The sequence below is a fragment of the Bos mutus genome, chromosome 24 (genome assembly GCF_027580195.1).
Source record: "Bos mutus isolate GX-2022 chromosome 24, NWIPB_WYAK_1.1, whole genome shotgun sequence".
Taxonomy (NCBI): Eukaryota; Metazoa; Chordata; class Mammalia; order Artiodactyla; family Bovidae; genus Bos; species Bos mutus.
The window spans coordinates 31,631,450-31,652,500 of NC_091640.1; the positions used below are offsets into that span (position 1 = coordinate 31,631,450).

At 38.6% G+C, this 21,051-nt stretch overlaps 1 protein-coding gene across 1 annotated transcript in view; it reads left to right on the forward strand.

Annotated features, from left to right (window-relative positions):
• The window catches only part of ZNF521 (zinc finger protein 521), a 311,441-nt gene that overhangs the window by 167,170 nt on the left and 123,220 nt on the right, over positions 1-21,051 (forward strand). Inside the window, 1 exon segment of the mRNA XM_070361523.1 lies at positions 2,578-2,662. Coding sequence (XP_070217624.1) covers positions 2,578-2,662 — 85 coding nt within the window.

Sequence of the window (21,051 nt, forward strand, 5' to 3'; positions counted from 1 at the left end):
GAGATGTATGACAAGATGAAGTTTAAGTTATAGCATTTTAAGACCATGTTTTTGATCACATTAAATTCTTAACTCCACCTAGTCCCAAATTTAGGAGCTTGTACATCAGAATATGACTCTCTTAATAAGAATATAAAGTAACAGTTTAGATATTGTCTTCAGAGTAGAATTAGTATTTGAATTATCAGTAGTAGCGACAAAAGCATTTTCTTTCAATGATAAAGAAAACTGGGATACATAGATCTTCCAATGTGTCAGTTCATTTTGAAGGCAGTAGTAAGTGCTGGTATTTTATTATTTGGGCTTGTCAAGTGATTTCATTCTTTATTATTAGACCAAGAGAAAAAAAAGCCCTCGTATATCCCACCAACATATTCATCAGTCATCATTTTTGGAGACGGTTTTCGACATATTGTATGTTTTACTGTGCTAACAAGAGAAAAGACTAGCCATTAAGTTTATGTTTCTTTGTTTTTCAGCAAGGTCACATATCAGGAATGATGCTGGAAGTATGCTAATAAACAATATATAATGTAGGTCATCTGGGAGTAAGAAATATTTTCTAACTAGTTCTAAAGGGAAATATTGTTAAAAAAGGGAGCGATGTTATTTACACAACACATGTTGCTCTATATGTCACCATCAAAAGCATCTTGTAAACAGCTCAGTGCAGTAAATCTTCCTTGGTGATTGTCAGGGTTTTTCAAGTCCGTGTTAAATTTAGACCCAGCACACTCAATTCACAACATGCCTAATGTACAAAGCCTGTTAGATTATGTAGAAAGCTTCTGCTGGAAATCAGCCTGCACTTCTGTGTCGTTCAAGGAATACCATCCTCTGACGCAGAAGCAAATACTATGTTAAGAGAAAATAATTAAAACTTTACATTAAAAACATTTATCATTTTAACTGCTAATAAAAGGATGCTACTGTTTTGTTTTTTTTTTTTTTTTGCTTAACTTTGATTTTGTTGAGTTCTTTAAAATTAATTGCAGTTGACAGGCTGATATTTTCTATTGCTACCATTAGTAAAGCAATTTTATATGACTGCTGATGAAGTGGTAATTCTGTTAGAACGCCTTAACAAACTGTCATTGATGTGATTTTACAAATGTCATTTTCTCACTTTCGGGAGAGTTTCAAATGGATATTTCATAATGCTTTATTTTTGTTTTCCAAGGTGGTTTTTAGTTGTAACTATCAAGTTTCATTATAAAGGCAATTATATAACTGTGTTCTGGAAGACTTAAAAGCAATACTTTACTTATTGAATTCGTCTAATATGTACTAAGCCGTATAGGGGACACAGAGATAAAGATGAGAAATCGTAAAGGCTGCCTTTATCAAAGAGCCCTACTTTTAGAATTGAGAATTTATTTCCTGAAGAGTGTCATACTGAATGAAGTAAGTCAGATAGAGAAGGAGAAATATCATATGACATCCCTTTTAGGTGGAATCTAAAAAGAAATTATACAAATGAACTTACAAAACAGAAAGAGACTCACATTTACAGCTCAGCGCAGTAAATCCTCCTTGGTGATTGTCAGGGTTTTTCTTAAGAAACAAACTTATGGTTGTCAGGAGGAAGAGACAGTTGGGGACTTCAGGAAGGTCATGTACACATTGCTATATTTAAAATGGATAACCAACAAAGACCTACTGTATAGCACATGGAACTCTGATCAATGTTATGTGCCAGCCTAGATGGGAGGGGGGATTTGGGGGAGCATGGATGCATATATATGTATGACTGAGTCCCTTCACTGATCACCTAAAACAACCACAACATTGTTAATCGGCTGTACCCCAATATAAAACAGAAAGTTTAAAGTTTGGGGGAAGAAGAGAGAACTTATTTCTATTACCAGCTGTAAGGCACTGTGACATTAGGCACATTATTCTACTTCCCTGGACCTCAGTTTCTTTATTTATGATACAAGAATTGTAATACTGTTCTGTCTATTCACAAGACTTTTGTGTAGTGATGAAACGGTGTTAGAATGTTCGATATGACATGATTTCTTTATAGGAGATAAGTATTTAAATGCTAGTGTTCAGCAACTTCTGAAACATCATCTAAATTTCATACTTCAGCTAAAAATTATCGTCTCTAAATCTCCTAGCTAGATTTTGTGAATCTTCACTTACTGGCTGTTTTGTATGGGTATCTCGAAGCAACCCTGCAGTTATGTTGTTCAGAATGAAAGTGTGCCTGATCATCAAAGACACAGGTTTCTGAAACTCAGCCACGCTTTACATGTATTTTCAATACCAACTTCTGTTTTTATAATGTAGGAATCTTTAAACATGTATTGTACTGTAATTATGTGTCTTCATTTCTTCCAACTGTTTGCAACGAAAAACATAATGTTCGGATCAAGCCATGGGTCATAGTAGGGAACTCACAGAATTTTGCCCAAGTAGCCCTACAGACATTTATTTAACAACATATATAAGACCATGGTCTCAGGAAAATTCTGTGACCAGGTAGGGTTGGTTTTTTTGTTGTTGTTTTTTTAAGAAAAAAATTAAAAGATGCATGTGTCTAAGTAATTCTGTTTGTACTTGTTTTCTCAGAAGAAGACCTATCAGTGCATCAAGTGTCAGATGGTTTTCTACAATGAATGGGATATTCAGGTGCACGTTGCAAATCACATGATTGGTAAGTGACACTCCAAAGCTTCTTACAGATAGATTTTCCTCTTCCTTGTGTACATCAATGCCTATATAATTAAACAGAGTTAAAGATGAATTAATTGTTCAGCCATCAATCATTTACCTAGGCATGATTGATTTTTTTATTACTATTATTAGGCCTGATAAGGCATTAGCACATTTTATTTTCTGCAAGGGCTAGTTTAGACTTCTGCAGAGGATTATATATCTACTGCCAGTCAAAACACAGGTGATTAACAAATTAAACTTCTAATCATTTTTGCATTATTGAAAACTAACAGGAATGGTTAATGAACTGGATGTTAGCTTTCCATAGAGTTTTAGACAGGTTTTAATTTCAGAAGTTATTATGGTAATGGCACTGCTGTGTGTTGCTTAAGCATCTTTGTATCCAAATCTAAAGTGGTGAGTTTTTGTGATAGGGAAACATAAATAATTTAAATTGCCATAAAATAATTTTATATGTATGGTTTCAACAGCCTGGAAATAATCATGATCGTAAAGATCATGTAAAGAATTCAGTCATCATTTTTTATTCCCCACCAAATTTTATGCAGATTTTTATAAAAGCAGTTCGGGTAAAGATCTCTAAGGTAACTCTAAGCCTGTGTTTTCAGGGATTTTGCATTTTTTACATGGGCTAGAGCTAAAAGGATAATTTTTTCACTTACTCTTATTGTCCCATTATCCCTTAATTCCTCTGGGGTTACCTCCTATGTTTTAATTTGATAAGCACTTAGTAATAACACTAAGAATTTTACCAGTCAATTAAACTTTATCAAGCAGATCTTTTTCTACTAGTAAAATGACAGTTGCTATTACTTTATACTATTTTTGTCCCTCATTTGTGTTTTTACATGATGTGAGTTTTTTTTTAATTTCATACTGCTTTCATGGTATTTTATAATATCATAAATTATTGTGATATGGTATTTCAAAAGTCTGATCAACCTCATGCTCTCCGTCTATCAAATTCTAAGAAAGGAAAGAAAATTCAGCATTTTAGACTCTGAACTCCTTTTCAGGGGTAAACAAGTTTTATCACACACCTAATCAGCTGTATTCTAAGAGGGTGCAGTAGAAAGGTTGCTCCAAAAATAACGAAATTTCTAATGACTTTGTAGCTATTAATGAAGATGAAGTCAAAAGTATGTTGGAAACTTTATTAATAGGTTTTCAGTAGGATTTGCTTTATAGTTTTCAAATGATGGTCTTTAGCAGGATTGTAGTTTACAAAAGACTAAGCGTTTAATTATACAATATACAGCTTATACCTAACGGCTAAAATATTGGTTACTTTTTATCTATATTTTCCAGATATAAGTACTAATATTATTAGTAATTTTCTTCCACATTAAATGGAAATACTCTTAAAAGTGCCAGAATAACATTGACAGTTTTACTGAGTGTTCAGAAGATAATGAGAACATGTAAGAGAGACTGAAATGTTTCTTATGTTTTCCTTTCTATTTTGGATTCCAAAAAATACTCTATGTAAACTTTCAAAATGGACTGGCATGGGGGGAAACACATGGGTTAGAAAAAATGAATTCTTCTTTCCAAATATGAGTGTTAATATTTTCCATCCCTTTATTTCTTGAGTAGAGCTTACTGGTGGCAGTCAGTCATGATTCTGCATTAGGCCACAGTTTTACAAGGGTGTTAGTGAAAATATTTTTTGGAACTTTGCAGCTTATGGAAAACTTAGTGAAACATTGTGCTTCTGATTAGTTTTATTCTTTGTAAACTTGTTTTTGGTTCTGGATTTATTATTTATCCCAGGGCCCAGCTGAACAAATGGAATATATTTTCAACACATTATTAATGTTCTTTTGCCAAGTAGAATCTGAATGGAATGCTGAGCATGAGAAGAATTTTTTATTTTAGTATCATTTGTCCAAAATGTTCATTGGTTTGGCCTGGTCCTTTTTTAAAATTGCTTTATACCTTTCATTTGGTATTTCCCTTAATATTCCTTGCATCATTAGTGCTTTCCCAAAGCTTCCCCGCCTCTACCTTATGGTGGATTAATATGACACTCACCTCCTCTTGGGATCTGAACGTTTAACAATTCACCTTCCATCAGAGAAGAAAATTCGATTCCTTTTCACAGAGGGCCTAGGTAGTTAATATTCACGCTATTTTTTAATAATAAAATATGTAATTCTCTTACACTTGAGACCTAAACAAAAGAATAGTAGCCATTTAATTGTTATATCTGTTGACCATGTATCCAAGTCCTTATATTTCTTCCTCTCTGCATTGTTAGTATCTAGAGAGAGAGAATGTGTACCGGGAGGATGTCACAAAGGCTAAGATATCCCTTTTTAAAATCCCAGTGTGATGCTTAGTTTTTCAAATGAGGCAGGCAGCATGATTCTGTTGGCTAAAATACCTCCATCGAGGGTAGGTATTTTTAGGTTGTGTATCTGTATATCTTTTTTTGTCTAATCAAAAAATAATCTCAACTGGATATTTAGCAAGGAAGAGGGATTAGAGGCTATCTGAAAAGCCTCTTACTCTTTTTGTTAAGAGGGCCTATAGTGTTTTTACAGATTTTGTTTTCCATTTCAATCAGTCTGGAGGAGAAATTATGTCACCTGATGGAAAACAGGGTGTGCAGATGACCCAATGAGGTGTGACTTTAAAGTCCTTCTTTGACCAAGTCATTTGCATTTGCTTCCACGTAGCACACATGTTTTAATGCAGTTTCAATGTCAGGGAACCTCCACGCTTCTTTCTGGATGTGCTGGTCTCAGACTATTGGCCAGGGACATTTGTGAAAGGAAACCCATCAGTGTTTCTACCAGGTATACACTGGAGATGCTGTACCGAAGTGCCATTTTGCAGTGAGGTGTGGACACGTGCTTTGAGTTGCAGGAATAATTACTCAATAAACATGCATTTGGGATTTGACTTATGTCTATTAAGGAAAAAAGAAAACCTCACTCTCGATCGCATTTTGACACAGTTTCAATAAGAAATCAGACCAACGACTATTTAGAGGTTTCTCTTCTTTAAACACACACACACACACACCCCCCCACCACCTCCCCCCGCCAAGAGCTACAAAATACGTTAACAGCTTTCCTGGGGGAAAGATTTCCCTCTTTTAAAGTCTGCACAGATGAAAATTTTTTCTTGTCTTCCTTTGTTTCTTTCCCATAGTTTACTCTGGTTTTTGACCTGAGAATGCAGAAAGAAGCCATTGTGTACTGTGTCCTTTAATTCATTATTCACTCGTCTCCTTCTATCAGCACAATAAATATTTATTGCTTTCTCCCCTTTGATATTTCTATTATTATTATTATTATTTCGTATGGATTAGCACAGATAGTGATGAGACCAGAGAATGTAAATGTGTTTCACCCAGCAAAGGGATTGCCTCATATAAAATTATGAGGCTCAACAGCAGTAGAGTAAATTTGTAAGTGCTCTGAATAAAGGGCTGTTAGGCATGCGATAATATAAAGAGATGACATTGCCAAGAACTATTTATGAGAAGCTTAATTTTTTTCACTCTGATAATTCTTGACCAATAATTACCAGCCTCTAATTATCTATTTTAGTTCGAAAGAAATTTCTATCACTACGGAGGTTGGCATTGCAACTAGCGCATAAATCCCCAAAGAGACCAATGTGTTCCAAACAGCCAGAAACAACTGTCTCATGAAACAGAGTGAGCAAATTGCGAGCGGCTGGTGGTAGACAACCAGCAGCAAGCTCACCATCGAAGGCCAGTCAGCTTGACAAAGAACTGATCAAAGGGGAGAAATACCATTATCCTTGGAATTGATTGCTACGGTCATAGCCTTTGGAGGACAAATGGCCAGGGTATAGCATAACCATTTCCAGCCCTTGCTTTCAAAGTTCTTGGATGAAGAATATGAAGGGAATGAGCATAAACCATTTACCTAAGAATTATTTAAAATTGGCACAGAAATGATTACTTAAGTTTATTTTTTGTATGATCAGAAAGACCAGTTGGAATAGAAAAATTGTAGCTAAGGTGGCAGAGAATACTCTTGTGGAAAAAAAAAGGGGGGAAATCAACAAATAGTCAGTAACAGATGTGTCCCAGATGGGTCAGGGTGACACTTGGTGCATTGGAAGCAGTAAATGTATTTATCTCTTAGTGAAGCAAAACTAGAATTAGGGACTATAAACGACAGCTAATATAAAAACGTGGATGCATAGATATTGACTATTTTTATTCAGATCTCTAATACTCCATGCTTTATGAATAGTTACAATTTTTAAATATCAAGGAAAGGATTCAAGCTTTCTGTAGTGCACGCAGGACAATACCCACCTTATGTATTTTGTTCCATGTGATATAAATCACTGATATTAAGGCAGAAAAAATGTATGTACAGTGTGCTGAGATTTCTGTCTGTGCTTGTGGCAAGTGACATTCATATATTCTGAAATTTGCTTGATGCCCAAGGTCACAAATGGCATCCTTTTCCTTCTGTTTCTTTAGTAGATGGTGTACTATGTGACTAATCTTCATTAGTTTTGTGATATTCAACATCACTTCTGAAACATTCCAGCCTGAGTGCTCTTGCTTTAGAATAGACTAAAACCAATATTTTGAGGTTTGTAGTGGTTTGGGATTTTATGTGTCTGAAGGGGAAATATCCAAAGATATGTATCTCTGCATAGGAAGATTAAGAGCCATGTTGCTCTTTAAATGCTCAGCTCTCATTGGCTGCTTTTTAAAAAACATGATTATGGTGGATCTACAACAATGCGTATATGGGTCGGTGTTTATATATGTGTGTCTACCTGCACTATCCTAAGAGCTCAAAGTCCATAAGTTCTCTGGAGTTTACATGAGTTCTAAATGAGAAGACTATTGAATTTTTTTAAGTCATCTTCAGTTGATTGCTTACAAAACTCAGGGAATTAAGAAATAAGCATTTGGTGTTAAATATGTTGAAATACTGGCTAATTTCATCAAGAGCTGGATTAAAAAAGATGAAATCTGGGCAGTTTAATGGTAACAGAAAGCTACCCTCATGTGGGCAATGCTGGCTTATTTGAAAAGCCCATAAAGGGTTTCTACATGGACCATACAAAAGGGATACTTTCTCTTTAATAGCCATCTGTACAGGAGAGATGAGAAGTGGGCCAGGTCATCTCTCCTCAGCTGTCATGATATTAACGTAGGTAATGGAGCAAGCTCGGCATTCTGCTGGGTGTTGTTTTTCATAGATGTTCATCGATTTACACAGATAATTCTATTTATTTCTTCGAGTTGGTCCAAGTGAGCCCGGCAGAATAACAAACACCAAAGCATTTCAAATGACTTTATCTTTGTTTGCCACGTAACTTTTGTCTAAAAAAATGGTGTCACACCTACTGTGCAGATGGCGGCATGATTTGTAAACCAGCCAAAACATTTAAACAAATGTGTGATCTGGGGATAGATTTAAATAAAGGATAAAATGGAGTGTGGGCCACAAATTCTAATAATCAGATGATTTTAAGTTGTGTGCAGTGTGGAGTGATGGTCACAGCGATGGCAAAGAAAGCTTGCCAGTGACAGCAAGGTGCCTCGCAGCTCTCCACACGGCGCCTGTGGCCCGGCAGGCCTCAGTTTGAGAACCGCACATTTGCCGTACAGCTGGCAGCTCTGTATGGGGACATCAGATAAAACTTATGTAAAATGAAGTGTTATTGCTTCGTATGAAATCGTTCAGAGAGGGAATCCGCAGACAGTAACTGAAAACAGAATTCATGGTACCAATGAAGCAGACTGTAAATATGAAGAGGGTTTAATTATCTGCGCAATTTAACAAAAATTCAAGATATATTCAGAAAGGACATACACAGGCATAAATAGAACGCAGCTACACCGTTGAACAAGTGCAAAGTGGGGACACAGGAAATGACCAAGCTTCTCATACCATCAGCCTTCCTAAAAACAAAGACAGTTTAATACAAAATCAAAAAGACCTTAAAAAAATTTTTTTTTGGAATAAGATCCAGTTTTCAAGAGCTCATCTTGATTCTTTGGATTCTTATTTCTGAACCCACTTTTCAAGAAATCTTTGAGGCCTCTCTCTTATGTCAGTGTTAAGCTATTAAAAGACACATCAGAACGTTAACCCTTGTTTTGTGTTTTAGCCTGCATCTAGCAGCTTTAATTTACAAGAGTGAAAAATACTGGTGGTTAGTGGAGTTTCTAACTTACAAGCCCTTAAGAAAGCTTCTCAGACATTTCTCGTCATGTTCATTTTCCCTGAGGCTGGGGGTTTTCACTAAGCCCACCGACAGATGAAATATGCAGTTTCTTGTTCCTTTTTAGAACACATGGTCCTAAAAGAGACCTCATAAGAATGTTGTTCCCAAGCAGAATTATGGAGATGCCAGCCTGCCTTCCTAGGCTCTGTACAGAGACACTGGGCAGGGTCTGTGCCAGATGGAAAGTTCTGTGTGACTGTCTGAGACATGCTGGTGGGGCTCCTGGCTCTAGTTTTGTCCTCTCCTTTGACTTCCCTGGAGGCTCAGGTGGTAAAGAATCTGCAGGCGATGCAGAAGTCCCAGGTTCGATCCCTGGGTCGGGAAGATCCCCTGGAGAAGGGAATGGCAACCCACTCCAGTATTCTTGCCTGGGAAATCCCATGGACAGAGGAGCCTGGCGGGCTACAGTCCATGGGGTCACAAAGAGTCAGACACGACTGAGTGACTAACACACTTTGACTTGCTGGAGAATATGCCACAGGGCATACCAGTCCACTCTCCATTAGAATGTTGATTATCAAATAGAGGTGATTGTCTGCTTCTGCATGAAGTTTGCAAAACATTTCTGAATGGAAGGCGGGTACAGTCATCCACCAAAGATAAATAGAGGGATCCTACATACACACACTCACACACACACACACACAGGCCCAGATATGCATAAGCATTGTGACCTAATTCCGCAGGATCAGTTCAGACGCATAAAGAGAAAAGGTAGCTGATGACCTATTTCCATAGGTGATTTCCTGGTCACGGGGCCATTCCTAGCAAGTAAACAAAGGAATGTGGAGAGTGGGTGTTGAACTTGAGTGGCTCATATTGTTGCATTTGGTGAGCTGATGAGCTTCCTAGGTCACCTTTAGAATTATGCCGATGACAGCAGCAGCTACCTGCCAAGATTGCAAGGTATCTCACAGCTCTCAGAATGGCGCCTGTGGCCCGGTAGGCCTCAGTTGGAGGGTACACATTTGCTGTACAGCTGGCGGCTCTGTATGGGGCAGCCGTGTGGGCTGTTAGGGAGCTGGAAAGGAGACAAGCATGAAATTTCTTCTAACCCCAACTCTGTTTTTCTGTACTGTTGGCTGCTTCTCAGTTCCTTGACAAAAAAAAAAAAGAAAAGCAATCAGGCACCCTTTAATCCGCCTGTGATTACCACTGGTATAAAAAGAGAAGCATAATGAGGAAAAATGCCTCGTTTTGTTGCCTTCAAAAGCCAACAAATTGGAGTTAACTTGACAGGAAGTGGCTTAATAATTAGATTATTTATTTATTCCTGACACATATCCCCCTGTTACTAGTCTCAGGAGACCCTGTAGATGGTACGATTTTCAAGCTGCCATTACTTCGCTGTCTTCTGTGAACAAAGAAGCTACTGTCTATCAGTCAATTAAATGCACTCTTTAAGCGGAGGCTGCGAAGTCCTCAATGGAGAGAGCCCTGGGACGCTGTGGCTGATGATTCTTTTCTCTGTACTGTACATCACACTCTCAACTACAGTCCCCACAGAGATGGAATAAAGTCAGGCATTAAAATATCACTTGTTGATTTGTTTGCTAATGAAGAGCCATTGAAATGTTTGTGTATTTCTATGGCAAAATTGTTGATAAAAGGGCCCACTTGCCTGTGTATCTTAGTTCATCCGCCGTGAGTCCTTATTTAACAACTATTAAAATTAAATTCAACCCACAACAGAAGTAAAAAGAAAACTCTGAGATGACAGTTTTCTTACGAGGTTCATCACGTCAAGTGACTCAAGGCAGGGAAAATGGAGAGACGGCATTATTTCAGTCCCTGACTTACATTGCATTCAGCCAAACACCTTATTTTCTCGGATGTAAAAATGTGTAAGTCTTTTTTTCAGAGAATCTGGGAGCCACAGTTTTACATAGGAAAAGATATGAGAATCTGTTTGTGAGAATAATGTCCCGAGAAGATTTTTTAAAGGTGAATGGCGTTTTGGTAGCCATTTCTCTAACTCAGTGAAATAGGTGCAGAAGATTTTCTGGGAAGCTTAGTAGGGGGTTTTATAACCACTGACTTCCCTTCTCTCTATGGTTCTCCTCCTGTTTTCTTTCTTCTTCTTCTTTTTTTTTTTTTTTTCTATTTTCTTTTCTCAGCATTACTTTATTTCCATCTACGTGGTGGTGACTTTTCGATCACTGCTTAGTCAAGGTTTTTAATCCTGCAATATATTCATCAGCTTCTTACTACTTCCTGTTTACTATGTACAAAGCATGCCTTTGCTAGACCTCTCAGGCTCCCATTAATTGGTTTTATTTTAAGAGTACATCTGTTGTGAGCTTGGAGGGCTCAAGGTCTGCCTAGGCTGAAAGACTCAGACAATATTATGACAGCTCTCTGCTGAAATATTTAGCCATGGCTCTGCCATTGAAAGGAATAAATTTGGAATTGAAACCAAAGCCACTGAACACTGGAAATTGTCCCCACTTCTTCCCATCAGGCTTCATAACTGTAATCAAGGCTTGAACTGTAGTTTTCATGATTACCTGTCAACAGGCTGTGAAGAATTAATTCAAGCTACCATCAGATGGCCGTATTCCTTATTTCTACCTTGTTATTCCAAGACATTTTGTTAGAAAAAGCTTAGATACTCGGAGGTGTTCTGTAATAGAAAATGAATTTGAAACCCTTTCATTAATTGGTGATTAATATATTTCAGGATTAGTTTAAGCAGGGCCCTACCTCCTGCCCAGTCAAGTATGTTCTGGTTAATATCCAATTATCTGCACCTTCGTAGTTATTATGTCTTAATATTTCGGATATGATAACCAGAAACTTGAGAGTCATGCTAATGAGGAGCATAGAACAAGAATTAACCAATGACATACTCAATGATCCTTGGTGAGGAAAGAATCTCTTTTTTTCCCCTTAACACATTGCTTCGGCATCTTCTGAGCACTGGCTGAAAACTAAGACCTTCAGCTGAAGCAGGCCAGAATGGGAAAAGCCAGTCATGTTCTCCTTTTAAATAATAGTAACCTGAACGCACAGTGCTGAAGTTCACCTAAGAGCACGGTTTAAGTTCATTTCATGGAGAATCAGAATAGGAAACAGGGCTGGTTTCTCTTTCCCAAACAGGAAACATCACATCCTTTATCTTTTCCTTTTAACAGAGCCACAAGTTGTTACCTCTTCAAAGGATGTTTTAATTCAGATTAATTTGAAATGCCTTTAATAGTTCACAAAGGAAACACCTTTCCCTGCTAACCTTTTATCCTCTTACCCCACCCTCCCCATATATCACCATGCTGTACACATGTTGCATCTCTATTTAATTTTTTTTGCAGGGAATTTCACTTTTGCCCAATCTGACCTAGCTCCCCGAGCAGCGCCTGCTAGGGTGGCGTGTGCTGCTTCAAACCACACAGCTTTCAAAGAGTCCACATGGTACGTTGCCCCTTTATATGCTGTATTGTAATGAAGCCACATCAGTAAATTGCAGTGAAGGGTGATTGTTGCACGGGGATCACTACTACACCTTAGGGTCCATTTGCACCTGATTATTCTTTTTATTGTTATTATTACTTCCCATCTCCTTTACTCTCTTGCCGGTGAACTTGCTCTTGGCCACTGGTGCAACACAGAGGGGATCTTAAGGAACACTGCAGGCAGCGTGTTTTTTCTCTCAGCCCATACCGATCACCGTTCAGTTCCAACCCCAGGTACCCTGGGTGGCTTGGAGGGACCTTATTGATGCTGCATTACCCTGTTGATCCTGTTCATAATGTTCCTCATCTTCATCTTCTTAGAAGACACATTGCTGTGAATAAAAGTGACCCATTTCTTTTCATACGCCTCATCTAGATGTTATAAATTTACCCTCAGGATGATCAATTCATTTGACCCTTCCCCCCAGAAAGATTTAATAATTTACCGAGGGAGCTTATGCAGGATCACTGTTTAGGGAAAGATTGGTATTTTCTGTATCTTCTTGAGCTTCCTTAAAACACTGAATAAAGTTATTATGAGTATTGTACATATTAGTATTATCTCTTTACAAAATAGGGGCTTCCCAGGTGGCTTAGTGGTAAAGAATCTGCCTGCCAGTGCTGGAGACACAGGTTCGATCCCTGGGTCGGGAAGATCCCCTGGAGAGGGAAATGGCAACCTACTCCAGTATTCTTGCCTGGAAAATCCCATGGAGAGAGGAGCCCGGAGGGCTGCAGTACATGGGGTTGCAAAAGAGTCGGACATGACTAACTGAGCACGCACATACTTTACAAAATAGCCTGTTTCCTGACCCTGACCAACCACTGTTGCTCAGTAACTGATAGAAAATAGTGTGGATTTAAGTCAAAGATCCCGTGTTCTTATTAAACAGAGCTATGAACAAGGTTTTAGCTTGAGTTATTCTTTGTAAATTTGGGGTGACAGTTTAACCCCTCTGCTGTCATAATTTTAGTACCTGTGTCCATTTGTTTTTCCAAATGGTTAGGGCAACTCTTGTTGTTTTTCTTTTTATAAGGCAGGGCTGCTGTGCAGCATTCAAACTAAAATGTAGAATTAGAGCTGACACACCTTCAATTGAACTATCAAGTCTTTTAAAATGGCTCAGCCAGTGACGCCAGGCCCGCGCTGTTCAAGTATACACCCTTCCGATTGCGGGCCAAGGGGCATTGATTTTGAGCTGTCATTTCTCATGCACATACTGTAGAATTGAAATTTAAACCTTAATCCACTCAGTAATGCAATTAATTTTTAATGTGCAGTAATACTAATTGAAATAGCCTGAATTTAGTAAGTCACCGCAAGACATTCTCCAAAGCAAGACTCTCCACTGAGAACTGGGGAGGACAGACGATCACTGTTAGTGTTTACAGGATAAATGCTCACTCTGCAGACTCCAGTGGCAATGGGTGTTCTTTAGGCTAGAGCATATCTGTATGTGAACAGAAATATCTTTTCAGAGAGAATTCTTACTTTCTACCCACTGCAACAGGCTATACAATTTCTGATCAACTTTTTTTTTTTAAAAAAAGCATAGTTTTAGTTTAAAATATCTTAACAAGCTAAAGGCAAAAATTGTATTAACCTGTTTTTTAATGCAATTATGAATAGTTGCAAAAGAAATTACCTGCCAACAATGTCATAGTCAAAAGCAACGTTTCAGTGGACAATCTCATTATATGATGTGCATTTGAAATACTGTTTCCAGACTAGATGAATATATGTATTTGATCAGCTGTTTGTAAATCTATTGCCTTTTTTTCGTGTATGTATATTCCTGTGAATTGAAAAATACCCCCTACTTTCTTTTATTTCCAAGTGTGTTGCTTTGCATGCTCTTTCAAAATAGGCTTTTAAATGTTTTGTGAGGTTTCTTTTCTGCTAGGCCAGAGCAAAGCAAATTTTGTACAGAAAACCAAATAGGTTTCCAGTCATTTCTCCTCTAAAAAGGCTCTCTAACCACATTTATCTGCTAGTAAATGAGGACTTTTTAAAATGCATCAGTTCTGCTGATGAATGGGCTTGCAGAGTGTTCAAAATGAGCAGAAGCATTAAGTTTTAGAAAAAAGGCAAGCACTGTATATCATGCTTTCATGGCTCTCACATTATAGTATTTAATAAGCCAATAGTGCTGTTAAATATTTAGTAAAGGTTCCCTCATAACCCTGCCATCTATTCAAATGGGATTTGAAGACATTTTTGCAGCACATAAGTAAAAATGATGTTACAGAACTTGAGGCAGTTGTAGCGTGGCATATTATCTAAATGAAGTGTGGGTAACACGGTAAAAATGAGTTCAAGAGATTCACACCTACAAAAATACCTAAATCAGTTCACATTCTTTGGATTAAGGGTTCGACCTGGCTTTCATTTTGTCACTGTTAAATCAAAGTGCTGTTGGGATTATTTACATAGAGTCTTAAAATGATATTATAGCATGTTTTTGAAAAAGGAGGCTCTTATATTGTAATGATTTTGAGCCATTCCTAGTATCTCAGTCAAGCTTTATAATAGACGTTTTTTCTTTTTCACTGAATAGAGGGAAAGAAAGAAAAAGAGGTGAGGCAAACCAATTTATAGTTTGTTCAGAATATATTATCAAATCAGATTGGGGTATATAGTAAGTGAAGTCTCATAGCATCTGTTATGGGTATGCTATGGCAAATACCAAACATTAGACAGATACTGTTCTACAACACTGATAAAATGCATAATGGGTCATCTTTTTCAATTTTTCCTTATACTCTTTGATGGTTATTATCCAAATAACAATAATTGCTCTTTTAATCTGGAATGGAAATTGGTTTCCAAGATCCTTAGTGAACATATTGCCAGTAAACACGCTGCTGACATCATGAGTGTCATCATGTTAGTGACTTAGAATTTACATGTAAACCTTTCAACGCTTAAGAGTACTATTAGTTTTCAAAGTATGAAGATAAAGACTGGTTGTTTGTCTTGTGTGTAACACATCTGGTTCTTCTAAGAGCCTGTTTGCTCAATTCTGATTTTCACCCTGTTTTATATGCAGCCAGTGGCCACAGTATTCATTCAAACTGCACAGAGACTCATGTCATCTGTAAAGCATGGCTTACTGATCTTATTTGCTATTTGTATTCTCCTAAGAAGAAACCTAGGATTCATGTGATTGGGGGAAATACATTTCTTTGTCGAATTATGTATATCATCACATGTACGTTCGTAGCAAGAATTTCATAATGAAGGATGGATAAAGGAGACAGCTTTAGGTATACATGAAGCAGAAGGGAAGGAAAGCGATGCAGGGTTCATATATAGGTGTGTTTAATATGCAGTGCTTGATGTATGTTGACCCCAGGTTACAAGACTAGAAAATCCCATTTTCCAGCTTGTTTCAAATGTGGTAAAAATGCTGCTTCAGTTGCTTTATGCTACTCACATTGGGAAAGGTGCTTATCCTGTGATAATTATCATCAAGGAATATTAATGCGTTCAGCATTTGTAACCCAAAAACTCATTATAGCTTAAGCTGTGCATCATCTGTGAAGAGAGAACTTTGCCAGAATTCGCTCTTCACAGGGGTTGCCTCCTGCTTGCTGCAGAGTGGTCAGACTACTGCAAGAGGTCACTTAGGCTATTTTTGAAAGCTGAAGTTTTGCAGTTTTTGAATCACTGCCTTCTGTCTAAAGAGTCTGATCATTCTTGCCACAAAATGTCCTGCTTCTAAACGAATGCATACGGAAGTGCAATTAATAATAATAAAATAAAGAGATAACCATGTCTTGTTATGTTGAATCCAAGGGGGTGAGCACGTAGATTCCATACCAACAGAACTGAAGTATTGGTGTCTTATCTTCTGTCATTGAGCAAAGGGATTCATTTACACCCATTTCCTTAATGCAGGTGCCCTTGGGTTTCGGATAGGATGCCCCCACTGGGGCTCCACTTCACAGCCCTCTGGCTGGAAATTGTGTAAATAAGACTGTAGGGTCAGCCTCCCATTTTCAGCAGCAGTGTCATTAATTAGTCTGAGACAGTCTTTCACATGAGCCTGTCCTGTTCCCAGGATCGTGTCTCACCCATCTAAGACATCTATCTGATACATACCTAGATCTTTCTATATATGCCTTTAAAATAATTTTGGGGGTAGGCATACTGACATGCCAAGAAGGAGCATCTCTGGGTGTGTCGAGAATCCTGTAACTTAATCTGATCAAAAGATCTGGCTCCGTGGCTCCCTTTTAAATGACAAGTGGTTCGTTTCAGAAGCACACTGGACCCTCAGCTGAGGTGGGCAGCTTGCCGAAAAGGAGCTGTGTGCCTGGGATATTTTTGTATGATTAAATCCCATTCTTTTTCTCCCACTGATCCATTGCTTGTCATTTCCCACAAGCGACACTGCTCAGGGCCGCATGGTATGGTTTGTGCTGGGCCAGGCAGAGAGCACCAATACTCAGTGCGTCTGGTTTTGCAGGACTGCTATGTTTCTGAGGTCAAATTGTAAGCCTGGCCTTGCTTCCGGGAGGACTAGAAAAATACGTTTCATAACTTTCTGTAGACCGATGCGGAGAGTGAGAGAGAAAACCGGGAAGCCCATGGGCTCAGTTTAGATGAGCTGTGAGGTTGGAATTCATCAAGCCAGGCAAGCTTACTGTTGTTTAGGAAGCTTCCTTACCATGAGGGGTCATGGCCGTGGGTGCCCAGTCGGTCATAACTGAGGGCACTGAGGGATCAGCTAATCATTCAAATAGCCCAGCAGGCACAAACACACGAGTTGATAATCTAGAGTAAACTTGCTGAAATAAAAACTTCCTTGTTAAAAATTACTTCCATGAAGGGTTACTGGTAGCATGAGTACCTGAGTTCAGTGATGATATTGTATCCTTGTTCCCCTGGAGCCCATTTGTTGTTTCTTGTTTTTGTTTGTTTGATTTTTGAATGGGACAGAATCTTCATCTTATACAACCGGAGCCCTAATACCACAAAATGAATGAATGTCCTGAACCAGAGACTTACTCTCAGTAGAGTTGGGTAGGGAGGCTGTCAGTCTAGCTGAGATGCGACGGTGGCCGATCTTCCGTGAGGATGTAAACTTAATAATCTTTATGAATTTTGAGCGACTCATAACTCTACTTCCTCACCCAAAGAAGCATTATGAAAAGATTGCTTCTAAATCCTTTAGACATTCTCTGCACTTGTGATAGATGCCATTCTCTTTACCTCGAGGCGCTGGAAATGAATGTGGTGTGTTTTTTTTATTTTATTTTATTTTTTTGCAAGAGATAAAAATGTATGCTTTAGAAGGAGCAAATTGCATTTTCATGTTTAAGTTCACTCTTTGCACTTGATGTGGTCTGATCCAAATGTGAAGAATTGCTTTTGACGTTATTCTGTGTCTGCTGCATCCTAGGATCCTTGCATTATTATGCTGAAGTGCACTGTCACATGGGATAAATGGGGTGTTGGAAACCTGGCAATAGCACGAGGTTGCATTCCCTGGCCAGGCTCTTTCAGGTAGCTGTAACTTCTGCAGTTATTGGAACAGCTTTAATTTAACTTAGTAACAACACAGTAAAATTGTGTGTCTTTTATGAAAAAATGACCGTCTTCCAAGTTGAATCGGTTTGTTTAGAGGCAAAAATAGCTTGTTATCTCTTAGAAAAAATGGTAATTTTAACATTCTTTAAAGGTCTATTTTACCTAATCTGTGTCTTGAACTATCACATGTTATGTTCAGATCAGGTCAGTTCAGTCGCTCAGTCGTGTCCGACTCTCCTCGACCCCATGAATCGCAGCACGCCAAGCCTCCCTGTCCATCACCAACTCCCGGAGTTCACTGAGACTCACGTCCATTGAGTCGGTGATGCCATCCAGCCATCCCATCCTCTGGCGTCCCCTTCTCCTCCTGCCCCCAATCCCTCCCAGCATCAGAGTCTTCTCCAATGAGTCAACTCTTCGCATGAGGTGGCCAAAGTACTGGAGTTTCAGCTTCAGCATCATTCCCTCCAAAGAAATCCCAGGGCTGATCTCCTTCAGAATGGACTGGTTGGATCTCCTTGCAGTCCAAATTAAAATTTAAAGCCTGTTCATTGCAAAGTTCTTAAATTGTAGGGCTGATTTCTGAATTCTAATTCAAATTTTCTGTCAGTAACTAGAGCTTTCTAATTCTTAGTGGCCTTTCTTTAAAAGCAATTTGTGTACTTTGTGTATTGAAGTTTCTGTGTGTGTGTGTGTGCATGCGCGTGTACACATGCAGGCATATCTGTATGTAGAATCACTGCCAGCTCTCTTCACCAAAGACCTACGGGTGCACCACTCCCTGTCTTGTGTTTAACATGTTTCCAGCAGCTTAGAGAGATGGTATAAAAGTGAAATGAAAACCATGGAGCTTATATTGGAGTCTGATGTTTGAAAGAGAGATATTGGAAAAGGATGTTTTTTGGCTTGGCTCCCTTTTTAGATGTAATTGCTGCTTCATTAGGACTTGGAAGAGTTTCCTGTGGTTAAATTTAATCAAATGGCTCAGAATAACAAACTTGTACGCTCAAAATTCCAAGATAGCTCTGTGCACAAAACAGGACTTTCCTAAATTTAAAACACAGACACACACACACACACACACACACACACATACACATACACAAACACATGCACAGGAACATACACACACATCACTACCAACATCAGTAACTGGTTTGTGAAGTGCTGTGTGGTATAATCTCAAACAAAATTCCTACTGCCTGTGGGTAGAGGAGTAACAGTTGATCACATACAGAGGTGTAAATCGGAAGAAATACACTTCAGAGGGTCTGAGGTCTGTTTGTTTGGGGCAAGAAACAAAGCTTAAACATACATGTTATGTCCTTAACTGCACTAAACACTGCTCTTGAATAGATTTTGATCATTTTTTCTTCAGGCTGTGATGTGAGGTTGTGTCATTCTTCCTGTTATACAGATGAGGGCATCAAGGCTTGAGCATCAGGCCCCCAAACACAGGGCCTTAGTGTGCACAGTATGAGACAGACTCACACTTTCTTGATGTCTCTACATCACTTTCAGGCGATGCAATAGTAATCTCTCCCCACATTTACAAGTTGTCCAATTTGGGAGCCTTGGCTGAAGCGTTCTTAGTGATTTCTTTGCAATCATTGCATCAAAGTCTGACATTGATGCCATTTTCTAGGCAATAAGTTTGTTTTCGATGAAATTTTAAGTTATAAGCAGTAACTTAGGAATTAGCCTGATTATTCCTTTTTTTTTTTTTTTTTACACTTCCTTAATCTAAACTGGTTTGAAAGAGCTAAGTATATTTCTGCCTCAGAATTCTTTGGAAACTATGGGAAATAGGTAATGAAATGACAAGAGTGGATAAGTTCAGTGCAAAGCAACATGAATACAGGACATGCTAACCTAGGAAAGTGCAGCCTAGGAAGGCTTGTGGTTCTGCAGAATAGCAAGTGACTGCAAGGAGATCCAACCAGTCCATTCTGAAGGAGATCAGCCCTGGGATTTCTTTGGAGGGAATGATGCTAAAGCTGAAACTCCAGTACTTTGGCCACCTCATGCGAAGAGCTGACTCATTGGAAAAGACTCTGATGCTGGGAGGGATTGAGGGCAGGAGGAGAAGGGGAGGCCAGAGGATGAGATGGCTGGATGGCATCACTGACTCGATGGACTTGAGTCTGAGCGGACTCCGGGAGTTGGTGATGGACAGGGAGGTCTGGCGTGCTGCGATTCATGGGGTTGAAAAGAGTCAGACACGACTGAGCAACTGAACTGAACTGATGTTCATATTTCTTTGAACAGTGAGTGAGTCTGTAGATTTAAATAATGATAGCTTTGCTCAGAATGATGCTTGGAGTCCAGAATAGTGTCTGAGAACACACATGTGTTGCAGACATAGCCTAAGAGCACAAGTTGTCTAATTCTTTTCAGAAATGGGAAGTTACCTGGAAAACCCCAGCATTCTAGAAGCCTCTTTCTATAGGTGTCTATACATGAATCCACTCTAAGAAGATTGTAATGGGAATCATGTAGTCACTGCACATTTATTTAAACATGCAAAAGCCATCCACATAACTGTATGCAGCATGACAGTACAATTTATGATATTTATCACAGTTGCTATTTTAAAATAGGCTTTTGAACCAATGATATTATTAGATGCCCAAATGTGTTATTATGCACATAAAATAATGAAGAAGAACATTCTTTATGTTAATGAAAAAGTGAAAATGTTCGTCACTCAATCATGTCCAATTCTTTGGGATACCACAGACTGTAGCCTACCAGGCTCCTCTGTCCATGGAATTCTCTAGACAACAATACTGGAATGGATTGCCATTCCCTTCTCCAGAGGATCTTCCCAACCCAGGGATCAAACCCAGGTCTCCCACATTGCAGGCAGATTCTTTACGTCTGAGCCACCTGGGAAACCCTCTTTATGTTAATACTTTTGTGCATTTTGTATATGGGCTGCCGTATTGGGGAAAGGGAATCCAAACATGCTCTAAATTTAAGTCACAAAGCAAGAGCGAAATTGTACAGGTTTCCTCCCCAAATCCAGAAGGAACAATGGCCAGTAAAATGAAAATGCCATCTGGGTCTAGATGTGAAGTCATTGCCAACTCTTCATTGGTGCTGGTGGAAAGCTGAAAATTACGATGATGCATCCTTGTT